At 42.1% G+C, this 19,744-nt stretch overlaps 1 protein-coding gene across 1 annotated transcript in view; it reads right to left on the minus strand.

The window, feature by feature from the left end:
* Positions 1–19,744, minus strand: part of CDH4 (cadherin 4) — a 466,125-nt gene that overhangs the window by 88,517 nt on the left and 357,864 nt on the right. Inside the window, exons 5-6 of the mRNA XM_074843142.1 lie at positions 17,695–17,850; positions 10,089–10,233 (exon numbers count right to left, since the gene is read on the minus strand). Coding sequence (XP_074699243.1) covers positions 10,089–10,233; positions 17,695–17,850 — 301 coding nt within the window. The remainder of the gene's footprint in view (positions 1–10,088; positions 10,234–17,694; positions 17,851–19,744) is intronic.

Below are 19,744 nucleotides of genomic sequence, written 5' to 3' on the forward strand. Positions count from 1 at the left end.
GGGATGATTTACCTGCTATAAAAGTAAGTAATACCATGTTTCTGTGTCCTGTGCATGGGGATATATCTTCATATACTTTATATTAAAATATAGGAAATACATCCCCATATGCAGCCTCTATTACTACACAAACTAGGCAAATATACAGTGTCAGACTGCACAGTACTTACACGCTTGAGGATTGCGGCTGGTATTGTTTGGGTTTAAGTGAAAAAGTACGGACTGCCCAATCTGCCTGCAGGATGTGCATATGCATTTTGTGGAAATTGCAGTATTAACCACACTGTCTTTTAATCCCTATGTTCTATCCAAGCAGAGACTGGAAGCAGTTACTACAGACCTGAAACACTGGGCAAACTCCTCCAAGTCACACTCGAGACCCCCACACTGTACTCTGCCATTTTTGGGTCAGACCCTGACAGTGGTGATGGAGCTACAAGAGAGGTGTAATAAATGGGGCAAGAGGGACTTTATGCTTTCAGTGTGTGAGAGAAGCATTAGCTTTATTTTTCTGCTCTGAAGGGCTTGCTCGTAAGCCCACTGACAACATTAAATGAATGCATGAAGTGCCGAAACTCGGGAATTTGTCCCAGTCTGCACAGCGTATCACATAACGAATACCCAGTCCAGACGGTGTTTCATCTAACTGGATTAAACTACACACCTGGCCTACTAACTCAGGTAGATAACCTGTTGAAAGAAAAACACTTCTCATCAAATAAGGCACATGGTACGTTAAATAAAATACCTAACCTAGTACATCATGTCAATATTAAATCAAATTTGTTGCATGTTGAACAGCTCTTCTGAGAAGCAGATTGAATTATCATGCACAGCTAGTGATGACAAGATTACTGTGCATTAGCTTTCATTAACTAATGTGCCAAGTTCATATATCACCTGAGTTAAAATTAATGTATGGCATGACGAAGGAGATCTATCAATAAAAGGCAAGACCCCAAGAATCTGCAACTTCACAATGCATTCCCTTTGATTTCCCAGAGACTGCAATCTCCTAGATGTTATTTTGTCAAATGACGTTTTTGTTTCAATCTAACAATGGACAAGACACATGAGATGCTTGAAAACAACCCTTACAGAAAAATATTCCCATTAGATTAATTAAGCTTTCTACAGGACAGACAAAATAACGCCTTACAGAATCTGGGGGGCGGGGGGGTGGAAGCAAAGGGAGATAATTTTTACCTGTATATTCAGTTTTATCAATTTTAAAATTAATTGCATCTGCTTGTAAAAGACTGCAAAAAGATTTTGTTACGTTTACTATATCTCATTTGATCTGTACATGTTAAATAAAAAAAAAGAAGCAAACCAAGAAAGATATCTGCCCTGCCTATGTATAAGCAGATAAGCATACAGTCATAAACAAATGTCCCCCCCAAATCACCCTGGAATCTGAGAATCAGCTCAATTCTTTCCAGCTCAGACAGTCCCAAGGCATGCCAAGGACTGCTAATTCACATCACGTTGTCTGCAATCTCTGCTCTCCCATCTAAGCAACTTCATTTCTCTGTAAAGACTGAGCTTTCACGGTTTTAAGGCATACAAACAATATCTTAGCACAGTTGTGCTCCCAAAGTCTTTGTTACAATTGCTTTATAATTACCATTTCTCTAAGCTGGTTTGATATCCATTAGTTAGATTTAATGCATGTTAAAAGAAAGAGCTAATGGGCACTTATCAGGAATCCAAATTAAAAAAAAGATAAAAACCCCTTTCGCTTTGCCCTTTATACCACATATCACTACAAAAATACACAATCCTCTCTGTCTACTTCTGTGATGTAAACAGAAAAAGCTAAAACTTCATCCAGTTTTTACTGATAACGCTGATTCTCTATTCAGCTTTATCTTACAGTTTATGTTTTTTAATGGCTGGTAAATGGTTGCAGAATCATTAAAGGTTGGTTAACCTTCTCAGTCTAATTTTGACCTACAAGATACTTAATTTAATCATTTCCCCATAGAAAAGGATTGAATCATTATGTGCAGACATGTGGTGATGGCCATATTACATTAGATCTTCATTAACCCAAGTTAATAATGGCTTTGTACTAATGGAAATCTCCCCTTCCTCCTAATTTTTTTTACCCCCAAATTGGAAAGCTCACTTAGTGAATACTCTGCATCCGATGCTACACAGAGAGAAGACAGTAATTGTTGATGGGAAGATTAAATACTGAAAACCAGTGTAAAATTTACAACATTTCCTAAAGATAAAATTTTGCATTCAGAAGAGTTTCCTGCTATTAGTTATCTTCCCCACAGAGGACAGGAATCTCATGCCCCTACTCACAATAGGAACACTTCACCCTTTAAGTGATTTAATTCATTGCAACAAGGTCTCAGGAACAGAAAGATAGCACACTAGAAAAGCAAAGATGTCAAAACCAAGTTACAACGAGAAGTATGATGGGATCCTGAACAAGTCCTCAGAGTACAACTATACACCTAATTGCTTGTACACAGCTTCCCTATGTAAAATATGATCTTTTTTACCAATAAACATGCTGAACTGTGCTTGTGCTACTTGTCTTTGTAACTGATCAATAATGAGATTCTTCCATTCCCGAGGTGGGGAGGTGAGATGAGGGGCAGGAGGGGGCTGTCTCCAGGTACGCAGGTTGCAGTGGTGCTGGGCCATCCCACGTTGGTGTTACTTGCCCTACCTGGGGTGCCAGTGGCAGTCTAAATGGCACAGCACAGAGCTCCTTACGGATGAACTTACCTTGCCAGTAAGCACGAGTTTGAGAACGGTATTTGGAGAACTGCTGTAGTGTTAAAGACTAAAACATCTCAGCAAACGAACCTGTATCCTCAAATTCAAAAAAAATAAAGCACATTCTAGAGGTTTGAAGCACCTTCACATACTCATTGTTAAGAGTTTCAAATGAAAAATGGGGAGCTGACTCACCAAAGGTGCTGAGTGGAGTTATACAGGTAAACAGGAACGTGTGCAAGACATCAAGATGACAGAAGTGCCTGAAACTCTACTGGAGATGTAATAAATTGCAAATATGCTTAAATTAAACTGCATCCCACATACTCGAGATAGAAAACTAAATAGAAACAGCACTTTCCTTCTGAATGATATTCCTTCAGTCATAACTGATAGCTGCTGTCATTCTCTTTCACTGTTAGTTTTGTAATCATTGGCAAATTTTGACCTTTCAAGCAGCTAACCTAATTCATAAAGGATGCCACTTCCTAATTAGCGGAGACATCAGATTCTCAGCCTCAAACAAGGCAAGAGCCAATCTAATGAGAATGAAGAGAGCAAGCGGGTCTGGAGAGAAGACTGAGCAAGTTGAAGAGGCTGCTGTCGGCTGGAACTGAAATAATACCTCTTATTGTTAAAAATTGAAATAAATATCTTGGGAAAGAAAATGCACCAACTGCAGCATACACACGGGCACGGCCAGATTTGAAGATAACTCCTGTACAGCAGTCTGCAGCCTACCAGGACCCTACGTACTGCAGAGAAATAACAGAACTAAAACCTCAAGATGGACAAACGCGCATTCAGCCTCTGAGCAAATAGTTTCGACTCCATAAATCGACGAGCCTCAGCTCAGCTAAGTTCCTGCAGATGAATCCTCTCAATTCCCAGAGGCTAATTCAAAAAATGGAGAAAGCGTCACTTAGGACAAGATATCCTGAACAGCACCACCAAACTGCCTAACAGTACGGCTAGGTCACATGCTTAACTGAACGCATATGCAGCTAGTGAACCCAGCTGCACAGAACCTGAGACTTAACACATCTGCCACAAGACTTAAATGCAACCCTTGAATTTTGACAATATAACATAATGTAATATAAGATAATGTAATGTAATAGAATGTAATATAATATAATATACATACTATGATATATATAATACTACGCTATTTGTAACTGCTGGTTAAAAGGAGACAGTGGACTATTGCAGTGTTGTCACTAACTTCCAGAGTGGTCTCAGAACATGATTTCCACATTTTTTTCCTTTATATCAACTCGGCCATTTTTTCTGGAGGGAAAAACCATCAGTCTGGGGATTTGCATTTTTTTCTCACCTACAGTACTATAATTCACTTCCTTGCTCTTGGGACTGGATGCTTCTGAAAAGGAAATTAAGAGCACAGATTTTATAACCACTCACCTCGAAACAAAATGGAAAGCACTACCACATGTGTTCGCAGAAAAACAATTTCTTATCTTAAAATTGTGCTCGGCTGAGCAAAAGAACCTAAAAAAGAACATTGTGTATCCTAAGTCTATGTGTAATGTGTGAGAGGATAGACTTGGGTTGGACAAAGCCATTTTTAATAGCATATGAAGTGCAAGGGTAAGAGTAGCACCTACTCAAGCTGCAGAAGATGGCACTGAACTGATGCATATATTTAGGCTTGCGATGAACCCAGAAGTAACACACCCAACCTGGGAGGAGCTCTGGGATGACTGGAAGAATCTGTTGAGACCTGCTCTGGCTCTTGAAGATTTTACCTTTCCATGGTCTCTCTGAAACACCCAGCGCTTGCATTATTTCTAGCTTCTAGTGCTATCAACGGGGACGTGCACCCGGCCCACACCCTGGTCTTCTCGTGCCACGGCACCACCAGCAGCCGAGTCAGCCCAGGGCCACAAGCCTGTTCGGGTGCTCTATTGAATTAGGACCTTTCTAAATGAGGAGTACTAAAATTAATTTACCTCCAAGCTGGTAAAAGAATACTGAATGTTTTAATTATGAGCAGCACTACGGTGTTTTTGGAATGGGTCGTAATGGAAGAAAGGGGTTTTCTCTCAGTGTCCTATTAATTTTTAAAAATGAAACATCTTCTCTTCAGATCTCAGGTGCTGCTGTTTTCGTTTCCTCCCCTGCCACCCAGCAACAGCCGTTCTGATCCTTCATGGAGAGAACAACCTGCAGGCCACCAGGCATCTCTATGAATTGTACTGTCAGGTTAGAGAAGAGGAACAAAACAGAACTGCAGAATCCAAATTCTCCCCATGAATATATATATAAATGCAACTATATGCCTTAAAAGATTAATTTCACAAGCCTTAAATTGCAGTTTAATTTGAAAACTAATTCAGCCTCATAATTGGCTTTCTGTTCAAATCACTGAGGCTAAAGATTTAAATTCTTAATATTCAGATGACTTTCAAGTTTCTGGCCCCATCTGTGCATTAGTCCATGGTGTTAATCTCTGAGGGAATCTCTGCTGGCATAGAAATAAAATAAACAAACTGGGACACTAGTAGAATAATCGGCTTTTAAAATCCTTGGTTTTTTTATATACTGCTTATTTTTATGAGATTTCTTTAACTCAATTTGCCACATATAGATTTGGCTCCCAGCTATTTCATTCTTCATGTGGCATGCTATCAACAATTATTGTATCAGACTTCCATGAAATCAGGAGGAGACGGGGAAATTTTAAATTACAACATTTCTCATGTAAGAAATACTAATATTCCTTTATTTTGGAGGACTGCCCATACTTAGCATGCTTTCACACCACTCCCAGGGAGGGTGGCAGGAGTAAACTGTCCTACACAACACCACGAGAAAGAAGGAGCTGGATGAAACTCTAGTTCAAAAGAAGCCACTTGGACCAAGATGTACCCAGAGAGTTAGTGAAGTGGAAAGGATGAATGAGAAGGGAAAAGGCCAGTCTGACAGGAACAAATTGTTTTGGAGAGATGTGTTAATTTTTGACAATCTTTCTGTTAAAACAAAATAGATACAACCCAGAGCAAAGCACTCAAGTCACTGCAGAGCATTTCACATTGACCTTTTCAGAACTGAACGCTTCAGTTAAGTAAGACATCCACATCCTACCGTAAGGTACGTTTTGTGGGGGTTATATCAAAACTAAGCTTCTGCAGTGACCAAAATAATTCTTCTCCATCACATTTTTGTTTCGTGATTAAACTCCCTTTTTTTCTTTTACATTTGAGCATTTTCATTCTATCTTATCGAGCAATATTTTGGGGAAATTGTAGAATTTCTTTTGAAATGACACTCCCCAGGGACACCCCTGGGATGCTGCAAGCCCCGCAGTACAAGTGCAGGGGCTGGGCTCCTGGCAGGCAGTAACTGGCGGTGTACAGAGGGGGAAAAATCCACCTCAAACCACAGCTCCTTCCTGCTGTAAGGCTTGTGTGGTGCCGCTCAGAGATGTGGGCTTTGAAAGGGCAGCAGGATCCCCACAGGGCAGGCGGCGTTGGGCAGCGAAACCATGCAACACATCCCGCTTTATCGGCGCTTGAAAGGCAACTTCTGCAGCTCCCGGAGAACTTTGCTGATTAAGGCTGCCAGAGGGACCAGGGGAATTTCAGCTCGAGCTTGCAGCTGCATTTTGAAAACTTGTCTGTGTTCTTCATATAGAGGCAAGGTTCAAAGAGGCAAACATTATTCAATATGAGTAAAACACGGTCTTTTAAGATACAATTTCAAACAGTGGTGCGTTAAATCAAAACAACTCGTGGAGGGGGAGAGTAAGGAAGAAAGATGGTCCTGTGGAAAAGAAAATCCTGCATCACTATTCCTCTTCTGCATTTTTGGAAGGGCCTGCATTTACACATTTAAATTGTCCAGCTGCATGACCTTAGGCTAGATAAGCTAGAAATGCATTGAAATGTTTTCCAGAAAGTACCAGAAAAGGAAAAAGGAATGCAATCCAGTTTAAGAGCCAGCACACGTTTGAGGATGTATAGGGGTCAGGCTGTGACACACATGTTCACACTACAGAGAACTTTACCCCACCAAGAATGAGCTCCTGATTTGAAGAACACTATGCTACGGTGTAAGACACTATTTCAATTAAGTTATTATAATCCTAACCAGCAACAACAACCTATTATAATTAATAATACTTGATGATTTCTTTTCTATTTCTGTCAAGAGTTGCTTCAAGGTGACTTGCACAGTGTAGAGAGCACGCTCCTTGGAAACCCAGCCAGTCTGAGTGCTCTGCAGTCTGGGAAGCCCCTTCACTTAAACCCCATCAGACTGTCTCTAATGAGTCTCTTCACATTGCTGTCAATTCTTCCAGCTCTTGGACAATCCCCTTTGAAGGATATTTGTATTTTAGGCTAAAGCAAACTTGCTTCTTCCGTGGGAGGCTAAGTGTCCAGCAGTATCACACCGTGCCGCAGGCTGGAGCACACATTCTTCCTGTTCTCTTCCAGCTCACCGCATCCCGGCTGCTGAGAGGGGACCACGCTGCACTTCGTGGTGCAGCATCCTCTGGAGGCACAGCCCTGCCTGCAGCGCCCGTGCTCCGCAGGCTTTCGCTTTGCCCCGCACCCCAGGGTGTGCTGTGCCGCCCGCAGAGCTCTCTCCTTTCACCTTCAATGGGATCTGCTCTACTGATCCTGCTAAAGCCTTACAGGGGCTTTTCCTGCAGCTCAAGGTCACTGTGCCCTGCTCAGTCTGTGCTCAACAGCATATTTTTGACGGTCTTGCTCTGCAAAATTTCCATGGGTAGAGCTTGAGCTCCATATGTCCTTTTTTTTTTTTTTTTTTTTAAATCTGGGCAAAATTCCTACTGACTTCAGCCAGTCATTGGCTGCTCACACTAGCTGCCCTCAGAGTCAGCATTTATTTAGGATACTCTAATTCTCTAGCTACTTTTCTCTTAAGAGGTGTGCAAAATTATTAAGAACATTTCAGATACTGTGGTAATCGAGTAATACTGCATTTTTAATCACAGCCATCATAAATGGGCATATGGAAGATGTGAGAAATAACAATTGTACAGGATATCCAGGGAAGCATTTTCAGTCCTCAGGCATAGTTCAATAGCAATGAACAGTGGAAAATGAATGCCCAACTCCTGTAACATATAACAAGATTTTTTAGTTTGCTTGAAGCAAATCTGTACTTTATACATGGATATACACATATATGCATATATATATTTATAGATGCATATACATACAGAACTTACCACTAAATCAATACTGAACACATTTTGCTGTTACCTCTAAGAATATGCAATGTCTTTCATTTGTCAACCACTGCCACAAAAAATCATGAATTCTGGCTGCTATTTTATCTCTTGCAATGGCTGGTGTGGTACCTTCTTAGTTATTATAATATTCCAAAGCATCTTGAACTATAAAAAAGTTCTACGCCTAGTTAAATACATTGTCTAGACTTGTCTCTACACAAAACAGGGATACATAACTTTGAGGCAAAGGAGGAGCATGCAGACATTCACAGTAACTCTATGACCTATCACTTTCTCAAAGACACAACATCGTGTTTATTGCCAAGCGCATAGAATGAGGGCCTCAGATACTCAAATTCCCAGGAGGTTCTACAAAAGCAAAGAACAGAAATTCAATACTAATAAAAACCTTTAAAAGAATACAGATTAAGCAGGAAAGAGAGAAAAAACCCCAAATACATCAAAGACAAATGTAATTGCTTTTGAATAAAACCAGATTGCTTTCTACCCACCTGCCTTAAAGGCAAGCACTCCAGCCTGAGATACAGAATACCAAAAATCACTGGTAGAAGCAGAAGCACAAGTATTTTGTAGGCAAAGTTATCTTAGTCTGATTTATTGGCTCAAAGGCTTATCTGGATTTCAGACAGAAGAGGATGCAATTTACTGCTTCTTTCACACAAATGAACAGAGCTAGTTAAAACATTTGGGAACACTTTGAATATTGATCTATCCTAGAATAAGATGTAAGAAATTTGATTTGCTATGGAAATGTTGTATCAATCTTCAAACTTTGATATGCCCCAAAGTGGCCTTCAAACAAAAGCCGTAAAATCCTCCAGGAAGATGTCATTAGAGCCATCAGCTCAGGGATTTCTCACGTCCTGTCTACTGAGCAGGACTGGGATCAGCACTTTGAAGCCGGTATGTCACCACCTGAAGCATATCAGGAAGGGAGCTGTACCTATTCTGTCCTCAAAAATAATGTCACGTTCTGTCCTCACGACGTGGCACCACAGCAGCCCATTCCTCACAATGCTGAAAGACAATCAATCACGACTGCGAATCACCTTGTTAAAAATAGTGGCCACCAGAGACTTCCCTATGACACCTCAGGCAGCGGAGAAGCCATGATAAATGCTTGCTGACACAAAACAAAGTCACGCGGTATTTAACCCCTCAGCCGGCAAACAACTGAGGATAAAATTTGCCTTGGAAAAATCTGCCTTTGATTTCAGGAGACTTCCATAGTACTAGTGGCAGTTTTCACAGTATAATTTATGTTCAAAGAATGAATACACTTATATTAGTTATGCTCAGCAATAAGCGAAACCAACCCCGCTACCATATTGGAAACTGCAGGGTTATGCTGCACTTAAATAACAAATCAACAATATAGTTGAAAAGTAAACATTAAAGACCCTTGTAACTACTTTTCTATGCATATAAACATGTTCACACAGAAGTCATCACTTACATCCTCACTAATCGCTTACACCCTCACTAGTTTTTCACCCATAAATTTTCTGAAATTCGAATTTGGGTTCTTCAAAATTTCACCCTCTGTAAGAAAAGTCCTTGGCGACAGAGGATGAGCCAGCAATTTCAGTGGGAATATTCCCACTTCAATAGGTTTGCATCAGGCCCCAAATACAAAAGTATTTTCTTCACGCTCTGGGACACAGACCTATTTGGAGTCTGACTGGGTGCCAGATATTGAGTTTGCAAATGACTGGATTAAATCTCAAGGAGGCAGATATTCAGCATTTCAGGCACAGGGTCAATGAGAGGGCACTGCCGGCCTGGCTTTCAGTGCTCTGTAGTTAGAATAACAGCCCTGTAGACGTGTAACGAGTGTATGAGAATGGCAATACAGAGCATTACTCTACAAAACCGCTGCTTTTGCAAATTCCGCATCTAGGAAGGGACCACCAGGATCCAGGTGCCCTCTAACCCAAGTCTGCACTTTCTCTGCATCCAGAGAAAGAGATACCAACTAGATTGTTCTCACCTCCTTCAGTCTTCACAAAGAGTCAGCAACAGCAAACCTTCAAGAGGAGGCAAAACCACCATGCCAGACTGATGGTTGAAAGCCTGCAATAACTTTAAGACTTTTTTTCAACTGTACCTGGTTTAGAGCCTTCATCAACAGATCCATTATAGACTTGGTTTACAAACTCCGGTCTGTTGTCATTCATATCAATCACATAGATGTAAAGGTCAATAGGATTCTCCACCTTGTTTCCATTCATATCCACTGCATGAGCCCGGAGCTGGGAATAAGCACAATGAAAGCATAATATCAGCAATTGGATTTGTTGCAGAATAAGAGACCATGTTTTGTAAGCATTGACTTCACCTCATAAATACTTTCTCAAAATTGAACTAAGCGAGTATCTAATTCCAGCAGAAAGCAGTGACATGGTTTCCATCTAGACTCTACACACACAGACAGTTTTTCAAGGCTTAACATAATATTGAAATAATATTTTAAAATAGCAATTGTCAGTGGAAACACTTTAATTTTTAAGACATGGTGAACCTTGTCTGACAATCTGAAAAGTAAATTTTGCTTAGTTCCAAATACAGTGAGGAAATGAGTTTGACTTGAGAGGTTTCTTATGGGAACCTGCAGCCTTTCATACCCACAATAACAGGGATTAATAAGTGAACAGATTTCAGCATGACATTAGTATTGTTTGTTCTTTGTTTAATCTCGGTCTCTAGGAACAGCAACAGCTACTGACCCCACTGCTCTATACACCAAAAGACATAAAAAAAGTCCCTTTCCTTCAAATGGTGGGAGCCCCTGTGGCACTAAGAATGAAGTATTTTTCTCAGGCTTGACTAAAATATCCAGTGATGAAGCATTACAATAACCAGAGCCACAGTGTTAAGTCCTCAGTTAAAGTGGAACTGCGGCTTTATCTTATTAGCAATAACCATCAGTAATAATGCTCGAAAACAAGAGCATCTGTTTTCTGAACAAAAGGGACAGATACGGCATGTCAAAAATGAGTAATTAATAAAACAAAGCCATCAACAATAGTCTGGAACAATCAGTAATCAGGTGAAAAAAATGGATAGTTTTCTCATTAAAGGGAACAGATGGCTACTCTAAATGGTGTGTGCGCTGAATAGAGCTGCCGATGTCGGCTTCAGAAAAACCCCAGACAGGCGAGGAAAGGGCTGCACGGCTCCTGACGATGCTGGGCAGCGCAGAGGCATCACCTCGGTGTGAGCGCTGCAGATTCTGGTTTCACCCCTCTTCATTTCAGCACCTGTGAGCACTGCTGAACCTCCCCACCGCCACGAAAATCGGGGATGGCACTCAGGACGGCTGCGTGACATCCCGCAGGGCTGGCGAGATGACGAATGGAGGCTGCAGAGGATGTTAGCTTGGTGCAAGGGCTGGCTGGGAGAGCGGGGCTGAGGGACAGGAGACACACCAGCTTGTGACTTCAGAAGGATCAAACCCTCTGGTCCCTCCCAGCAGCTCCCTGGGCCACCGTGCTGCTGCTGAGAGTCGGAGCTCCTGTGCCAAGGAGGTCTCCAGCTCCTCTGATGCATGACAAATAGATGTGCTAATTGCATTAGCACTGGTTTCCGTCTTTTGCTCTCGCCGTGCCTGTGATTGATGCAACTTTCTCCTTCATGTATGGTGTTCAGAAGTCCAGAGCTTAACAAAAGAAACTGCACGCTATTAGGATGGGCTGGATTAACATTTAATCAAGCAGAGAGAACAAACTGCCATGTGAAATGAGCTGGGAGAAAAACATTTTTTTTTAAAGGAAGTTAAGCAGCACTTTTTCTTTAAAGACTGAAGAAGTCCAGCTTCGTTTTCAATACAGGATGTACCATTTGTATTTCATGACTTGTAATGCTCTTAAATATCTGCATTTCTTGCCTGCATACAAACCGCTTTGACTCCCACCTGTTGAGCTATCCTTCATCACGTCAGATGTAGCAATTCAATAACTTTACCAGTCAGAGGTCAGACTGCTTTTGAAAAAAAGTAATTCGGAGCTAAAATTAAAGTTATTATCTTCAAACTGAGGCAGCACTGGGCTCTCTCTTGCAGCATTTCCAGCAGAGGAAATGGCTCCATTCAGAGATAAAGCAGAGAGCAAAGCTGGTATCTTCCCCCTCAGATCTGACTCTCCCCCTGCAAATTTTTAATTACATTTGATAGCTTTTGTTTGAAATCTCCAGGAGAAAGGGATTTCTCAGCAATGCACGTCTATCTGCTTGTTGCACTCACTAGGCACATACACCCACAAATGCGTTACTGCCTGCACTCGAGGAAAAAAAGATTCAATAAGCAAGACAGCAGGAATATCATCAAACCTGCGGTGACATGCACAAGTGTCACCTCTGCTCTGAGCCCAGCACCAGCACCCGGGCTGAGTTATGGGAGGGAGGACAGTGCCTGGGGACACGGGCACTAGTGCCTGACTAACGGCTTTTGGGCAGCCAGGAGGATGGCACCTGCTCCCCAAGCCCAGCACAGCAGACCCTGTGCCTTTATGTCCTGGACTGCGCTGGTATCTGGGTGTCCATAGCTGGTCTTCCTCTGCTCTCCAACACGGTTGTTACTGCTGCCCTTTCTGCACACCCCTCTTCTCTCTCCTGCTCTTTTTTTTGCCTGACTTCAATGAACTTTTCCTCTTGGGGTTGCTTGCATGAATTTTCTCTATTCGTATTCTTTTAACAATTCTCATGTGCCAATGCCTCCGTATCCTTCCACAACACGTTGGCTCCCCTGTGGTCAGTGTCAACCACAGCAGAGGGAGAAGAGAGGCTTGAGCCAGAGGGTTGCATCTCAACACAGCTCTATGGGAGCTCTTCCTCATTAGAGATGATTCCTCGTTAGGGACCATTCCCAGTGGAGAAAGCAAAGGAAGGAGGGACTTCAGTGGGCCAATCTGTCCACTGGGAAACCAGTTGTATTTCCAAGGCAGATCAGATAATACATTTCCCTTCCTTAATTCATCTTCTCCCTTGTTCTCCTGCCCTACTCTTTGTGTTAGTGAGGCATCCTCAAGCAGGACAACACACTTTGTTCTGGAGTCAATCTTCAGATGCTGAGACAGTGCTCATTTGTGTGAGGGACAGTCTAACATGGTGCTCTGCGGCTCAGGCTGCCATCTGCTCCCACCTGCGACCAAGTGGGTGTTTTGGTGGTAGAGTGATGGATGAGATGAAAAGCAGATGCACGTAAGTGCTTTGCAGCACTGGGAAAGGCACAAAAGGCGATGACTGTGCTCTGTCAGACACACAGGTCATTTAGAGTTGGAAAAAACACCAGTGAAAAGGCTGGTGAGCACAACCTGGGCCACGCACAGGACACATGCCAGACACAGGTCATGCATGAGTGTTCAAATGGAAGCTGGTGGCTAGCTGGAGACAAAAGTTAAGAAACATTTATAAAGTTGGTCTGAAATATTTACATTGTCCCCAAAAGGGAGGAACATGACAGGAGTAGAGAAGGAATAAATAAAATCAAATTAAATACCTTGCAGAGGATTCTGAGAAATTAATACAGGTAGCTAGCTAATCTCTAGCTGGTCTATCGCCCTGCTGTACACCAGCCAAGGAATGGCTCAATATTCTTTAACAAATATTGTTTAAAAGTATGACAATTATTGCTATCATATTCAGCAGCAGCTACCACAGGTCTCTGAGGTTTTTCTACTGACAGTTTCCAGTGTAAATGTAGCTGTTGGCATACAAATGATTCAGTATCATGATTATTGATTACACTGGAGGCTGGTGATATCTGAAGGTAGTTAGTCAAAGTCAACACAGTGAATTGTGTTAAATATGAATATTACTTATGCACTAATACTACTAATACAAATATACATTATCAATCAGTGACAGAGCCTTTAAGCAATAAGCATACAATGCCATGCCTAATTTGTGTGCTCTTAATTGTGATTAAAAGTTCAAATTAGAGTACTGTGACACAAATGGCTGGCATTACTCACTAGAACTTGGTTCAAAATACTGGAATTAGCTCTTGCATCCCCTAATTTCCAGTAAACTTTTTTGTTTGCTTGTACTTCAAACAACTCCTACTCAAACTATAACCCACCAGTTCTGCTCCAGCCATTTCTGAGACAGTATTTCATCAGTCTGATGCTGAAGGAGTACACATGTGTCTGGGACTGGATTAGGACTTGCTTCAAAGTTTCCCCATAATTCACATTCCTTGAGTATCATAAGCAATGACTACTTACTGACACATTTATGTTGATGTCTTTTGAAAACAGAGCTTGAAAAATATCTTGGAAAACTAACCTGCCAATTTACTATCCCTTGTACTTGCCAGGCCTAACTGCAGCTTGATATGAAACCAGTGTCTGGATCAGAAAAGACGTTCAGAGTCACTAATTCTGTCAGCAGTACAAACGGGACTTTGGGAGCGCAGTTAAATAAGGCCAAGAGAACTCATGCATATTAAATATTACTACCTGCTGAAACTTATTTGGCATGCAATAAACATTAAGGGCTGACTACAAGGGGAGATGCAACGACACACGCCTGCCGCAGTGAGATGGCAGCAAGATGGGGGGAAGGAGCTCATGCTTGTGCTGGGAGTGTGCCCCGAGGCTGGGTCCCCAGACACGAGCTCTAAAGGTGCTGGACTGGCCCCCACAGCATCGCTCAGTGCAACACGTGCAGTGCTGCACCGCAGCATGGTGTTGGTTAAGTGGTGGCAAAGCCCTTCTCATTTTTCTCTGCTCATATTTGCAGCTGACTCTGCATCTGGGATATCTGCAAGGTCCCTGGAGAGTTTGTACTCTGGTTTGTAGCGCAGACGAGAAAACAGATGAGGCCAAAATAGAGCTGAACCTGCGATCACTACCAGTGCCCGTTGTGCTGGGAGGTTAACGCAGGAATGCTAGCACACGCCGCGCCTGGGCAGACAGCGTGAGTCCCAGAGGCACGTACATCTCTGCATACATCAAGCTCGGAATGATCCTCCCTAAAAGTTCAAGAATGATCTTGAAAACAGGGGAAGTTCTGCTACAGAACTCCTGATCTAATTAGAAAAAATCTGTTTCACCTTAGGGAAAAAGATAGGTTTCATCAGACAAATGGCTTGCTAAATGTGGGGAGAGTTAAAACACTAGTATTTTAAAAATGGTAGTCCTGAAGCAATACAGATAATTATGCATAAGAAAATATGTGTTGAAAATGTGGGAGTTAATGAAACAGAACTCTTCATATGTAGCCTCAAAAACACTTGCAAATTATTATTATTTTTTTATAATTAGTTTTTAGATTACCTGGGAATGAAAACAGCAAGGACAACACTCGACAGTGACAGAGATGCTGAAAAGACTTCGTTCTGTTTAGGACTGCAGAAAACCTGAAGCTGTATAAATGCACCCATCTTCAGTCAGCGCAGCAAGCCCGTGTCGGAGAAGAAGCCCATGTCCTACTGGGTAAAAGGGACCAGGAATGGTGCCTTGCAGCTCCACCGACATCCTTTACCCCAGCTGAAGAATTAAGCTATAGAAAACTCTACAGCAGATGTCAAACCAATTTAAAGGTGGCCAAGCTCTACAGTTCAGATCCAAACCTACACCTCAGTCACTGCTCTTCCAGTACTCGGTATAAGCCTGGCTCCAAGTCTGCCTTTCCTTTCAATTAGAAACTCAGCTATATGAAGTGGCATAAATTCACCGACTTCTCCAAAACTTGCAACGGCCAAGATTTTGGACTGTGTCTTCTTTCTGGAAGCTGCCCTAATTTTTTCCAGTTTCTAGGATTGTCCACTCCTACTGTAAGTTTCTGCACTAGTGTTTGGGTCATTGCTTTCTGCATGGTGTATTTATTAAATGCTTTGTAAAGGATTATTAAATGAACAATTGATGGTTCAATAAATCATCAATCTGTTGCTACTGAGGCTGAAGGATCTAAAGGCTGTTTATAGCCATGACTTAAAATGTTCTCCATCACCTTCTACTGTTCTGCTAACAAAGATTCCTATCACTCACTACTCCTGTCTATAAGGTCTCATAACATATTTATCAGTTATTCACTCTCTATAAACTATATCTTCCTGTAACTTTCAGAGTGTGAATATGCTTATTTACATACGGATGTCACTAGTTCAAGGTTTCTGCAAGGAACAGAAAAGGCTGGAAGTCCTGCAGTGTGTACAAGACAGACTTATCCAGTCACCTTTGCCAAGGTGAGAATTCAGTTTACTGAAGTCACTAACCGGTAGGTTAAGTTTGTTATTAGAGGGCAAATGATTTGTTATTACGGAGGACAAAATCTTTTTCGTCTTGTGTTTTTGACTAAGAGTGTCTGACAGCAGACATTACAGTGGCTCCATCAAAAGTGTTAACTTGTGTATTGTATTATTGACTGCACTGTTATAATAACCTGGCACTGCTGAAACAATATCAACAATACTGAGATGACACACGCTGTATCTCAAATATTCCTTTGTCAAAACAACCTCCTTTCATATTTTCCTAGGCACAGCAAACAAAATAATTGTTCCTGTTCACAGAGGATAAAATAATTTTCCTTCAGATCTTCCTTTACCCAAGGGAAATCTCTTTTTCCACCCAACTAAAGAGGTAATCTGTTTTCTTTATCCTTCCACCCCAGTCCAGAAGCTGTGTCAACATGGTTAACTGGATGCCTGATAAAGCTGACAGAATGTGCATCTCTGACGGCGCAGTTAGGAATATGGTGTCAGTGGAAGTGACCCGTACCATTTCACTGACATTACAGCATCCCTGGGAACGGCTATTACGATGCCGATAGATGTGGCTAATGCTGACACAAAGCAATCCATGAAACAACTTTTCACAACCACTCCAGGAGAGAACTAAAGTGTAGACGCAGAAAGTGTTTGAAATTTTGCAGGGCTATCGTGCAGGGTGCAACACGTTTTTTTAGCAATTTGTGGACTGTATCTGCTGTGCAATTACACTGTGCAATATAGGGGCTAGGATTTATATCAAAATGTAACAGCCAATTACACCCTAAGTATTCTGCAGGTAGAGCATTTTATGAACTAGGATAGCATGAGGCACGACTTTTGAGTGTAATTAATCTTAATTAATTTCCTCATATTTAATACTAGCCTATCTGCATATTTAAAACCCTATCTGACACGCCCCCATCATATTGCCTGAACATCTCCTAGTGATTTAAAATGAAAAATGACTATACCAATTATTGCATGTTTAGCTGCAGTAATGATTCTTAAATTAGTAATTTCCCAAGACATGCTAATGTAGCAATTGGCTTCTCATGGTTTTGGGGGGTTCAGTCCACACATAAATGCGCATCGATTTAATAAGCAGCGTGAAGTTGCACCAGTTTAAACAAACGACTCTGACTTTGTGCCTGAAGAGGACATCGGTTTAACGCCACTTTGCACTGGTTTGGCTGATTTAGCAAGAGCAGGTTACGCTAAAGGAAAGCAGAAACAAATCCAGCCTCTCCATACACAGACAGCTGCTCCGGCAGAGTTAGACCGAGACTCACAGTGTTAGTTAAGCCCGAGCACCCGTGTTCAGTCAGCTCCTCTGGTCTCTGCTGACACAGGGAGCCAGTCCAAACTGTGAACTGGGCTGTGATTTCGAACAAAAACTCCGGTCTTCTCAAAGCTGTGTGTCCTTTCTTGAGCCCAGCAATTCTGGTACAGTTTTGCTTTGAGCTTCTGAACCTAGATAAAACTCAAGATGTTTTATGCTTACATGGTAGGAAGCTCTTTCTTCTCTGTCCATCGGACGAGTCACGTACATCCTGCCAGACACAGGGTCAATGCTGAAGACTTCCATCGGCGGCTGGTCGGCTCCCACTCCAGTGATGCTGTATCTGATATGGATCTCTTTGTCCTTATCGGAACGAATCTGGATGAAATAACAGAGACAGCAATTGGTAAGTTTTGGACAAAAGCCATATGGATGTTTAAACCACTTTAAAGATCTGAGCCTGAAAGCTGCATAAATGTAATACCGCTGTCAATTTTGACAAGGGAGCTGTACGCCAAAGGTTTGGGGAAAAGCCAGGAAAAGTGTATTCCACATATTTTCAGCTATTTCTCTCCTCTTTTATTCATGATGATTCTCTAGGAATCATTGAAATTCTGACTTTTTGCCTTAGATGTGGAAGAATCCATATGCACAAAAAATGCTGTTTACATGTTATTGAAACCCTAGGCTCCTTAAAGTGTCCAAATTGTTCAGCTATACCCAGAGTCTCCCAGCCATTAATCACTTCTGAAAATGCTGTCTGCAGGCTCCCACATCTTGTTCTCAGTCCCTGTGACTGTGCACACAAATACTCCCAAGAAATTTGAAGAACAGGGCTGTTTTCTCCCCCTTTTTCCAACCCTGCTGGCTCAACAAGGCAAGGCTGGGAATGCCCAGTGGGATGTTACCATTTCATTTCACTATTTGTTGAGGAAAAGCATTGGCACATTGCTTTTGAAACCCCTTGCCTCCCATACCTTGAGAACACCACCACAAACTGAATACAGCGTGACAAATTACATGAACCTTGGATACAGAGCCGAGAAAATAAAGAAGGGAGGTTAATATGTTGTCCTAGCAACCCTGACTATCTCTTTAAACCCAAATTTAATTTTCTGATCAAATGCTGAAAGAAGTTCTTGCAACAGCATGACTATTCCTGAAAGAAAGTGCAAGGTACAAATAAATTACCACCCCCCGCACCATCACAAACTGTCTTGGCAGTGTAAAAGCGACGTGCATAAATTTCTCGCTAACAGGTCTATGAATACAACAAAGTAGTGGGAAGATAATAGAAATCTTGTAGCTGAGTGCATGTTAGCATCTCTGCTACGGCAGCTGCAGGCTCAGAGGAGCCCAAGTGGGCTCAGTGGGATGCAGGGAGACTGCTGCACCCCCCAAAACAGCCCCAGTTTGGGGAGCGAAGGTCATTTCCCAAGGGAAGAGGAGGCTTTGCTTGTCAGGCAAAGGAACTGGGATGGGGCTGTGGGCTGCTCTCACACTCCTCCCGCATGTGACCTACCGCTATTTCTTCCTCTCCTGACGCGGGAGGTTGACAAGAGGTTGAACGTGTTGGTGCAGAATAATATCAGATCCCCTGGTGCTGAGAATCTCCTCTGATGCCTTTGTCCAGATCATTACCAAGTTTGTACACTGTTTTCTTTGTGCTGCCTCCACCAAATAGTCTCCTCCCGTTAACGGCTAATAATGTCAGTTATTACTAGACACTGCCAGGATTGATTCGTGCTGCACCTACACTTCTGGAGCTGAAGGTCAGGGAATAGAGACAGTTTCATCTGTCTTTTCTTTACGGGATTCACTGCTTGTTTAGGCTATTAGTACCAAGGGAAACTGATTGGACTTACACTGGTATAATCACTTAAAAGAGGTACTGGGGACATTGTGAAAGTGCCCTCATGCTGCACACAATAGTTTCTACAGGTTTTTGCGGGCCCAGTGGGTATTCATAATAGGGACCCAAGTAGACAGGCATGAATCCAATTTTCATTAGCAAATCTGTGGGTGAAAAAGAGTCTATTAAAATCAAGCTTTGCTTGCACGACTGTGGTTTTAATGACAGCAACTGACTCACCAGTTCAATAACTGAAGTCCACAGTCCCCATTTTCAGAAAGTCAGCTTTCACCCTGCCAGGTGGAAAGGGCTGAAAATTGAATTTCTATGAATGTCTGTGAAAATGTATAGCTCAAGTGAGGGAGTTACAGCTCTAACCTGCTACGTACACATTTGTAGCTAGGCTTAAGGTAAGTGAAG

This window comes from Strix aluco, chromosome 17 (assembly GCF_031877795.1).
Source record: "Strix aluco isolate bStrAlu1 chromosome 17, bStrAlu1.hap1, whole genome shotgun sequence".
NCBI lineage: Eukaryota > Metazoa > Chordata > Aves > Strigiformes > Strigidae > Strix > Strix aluco.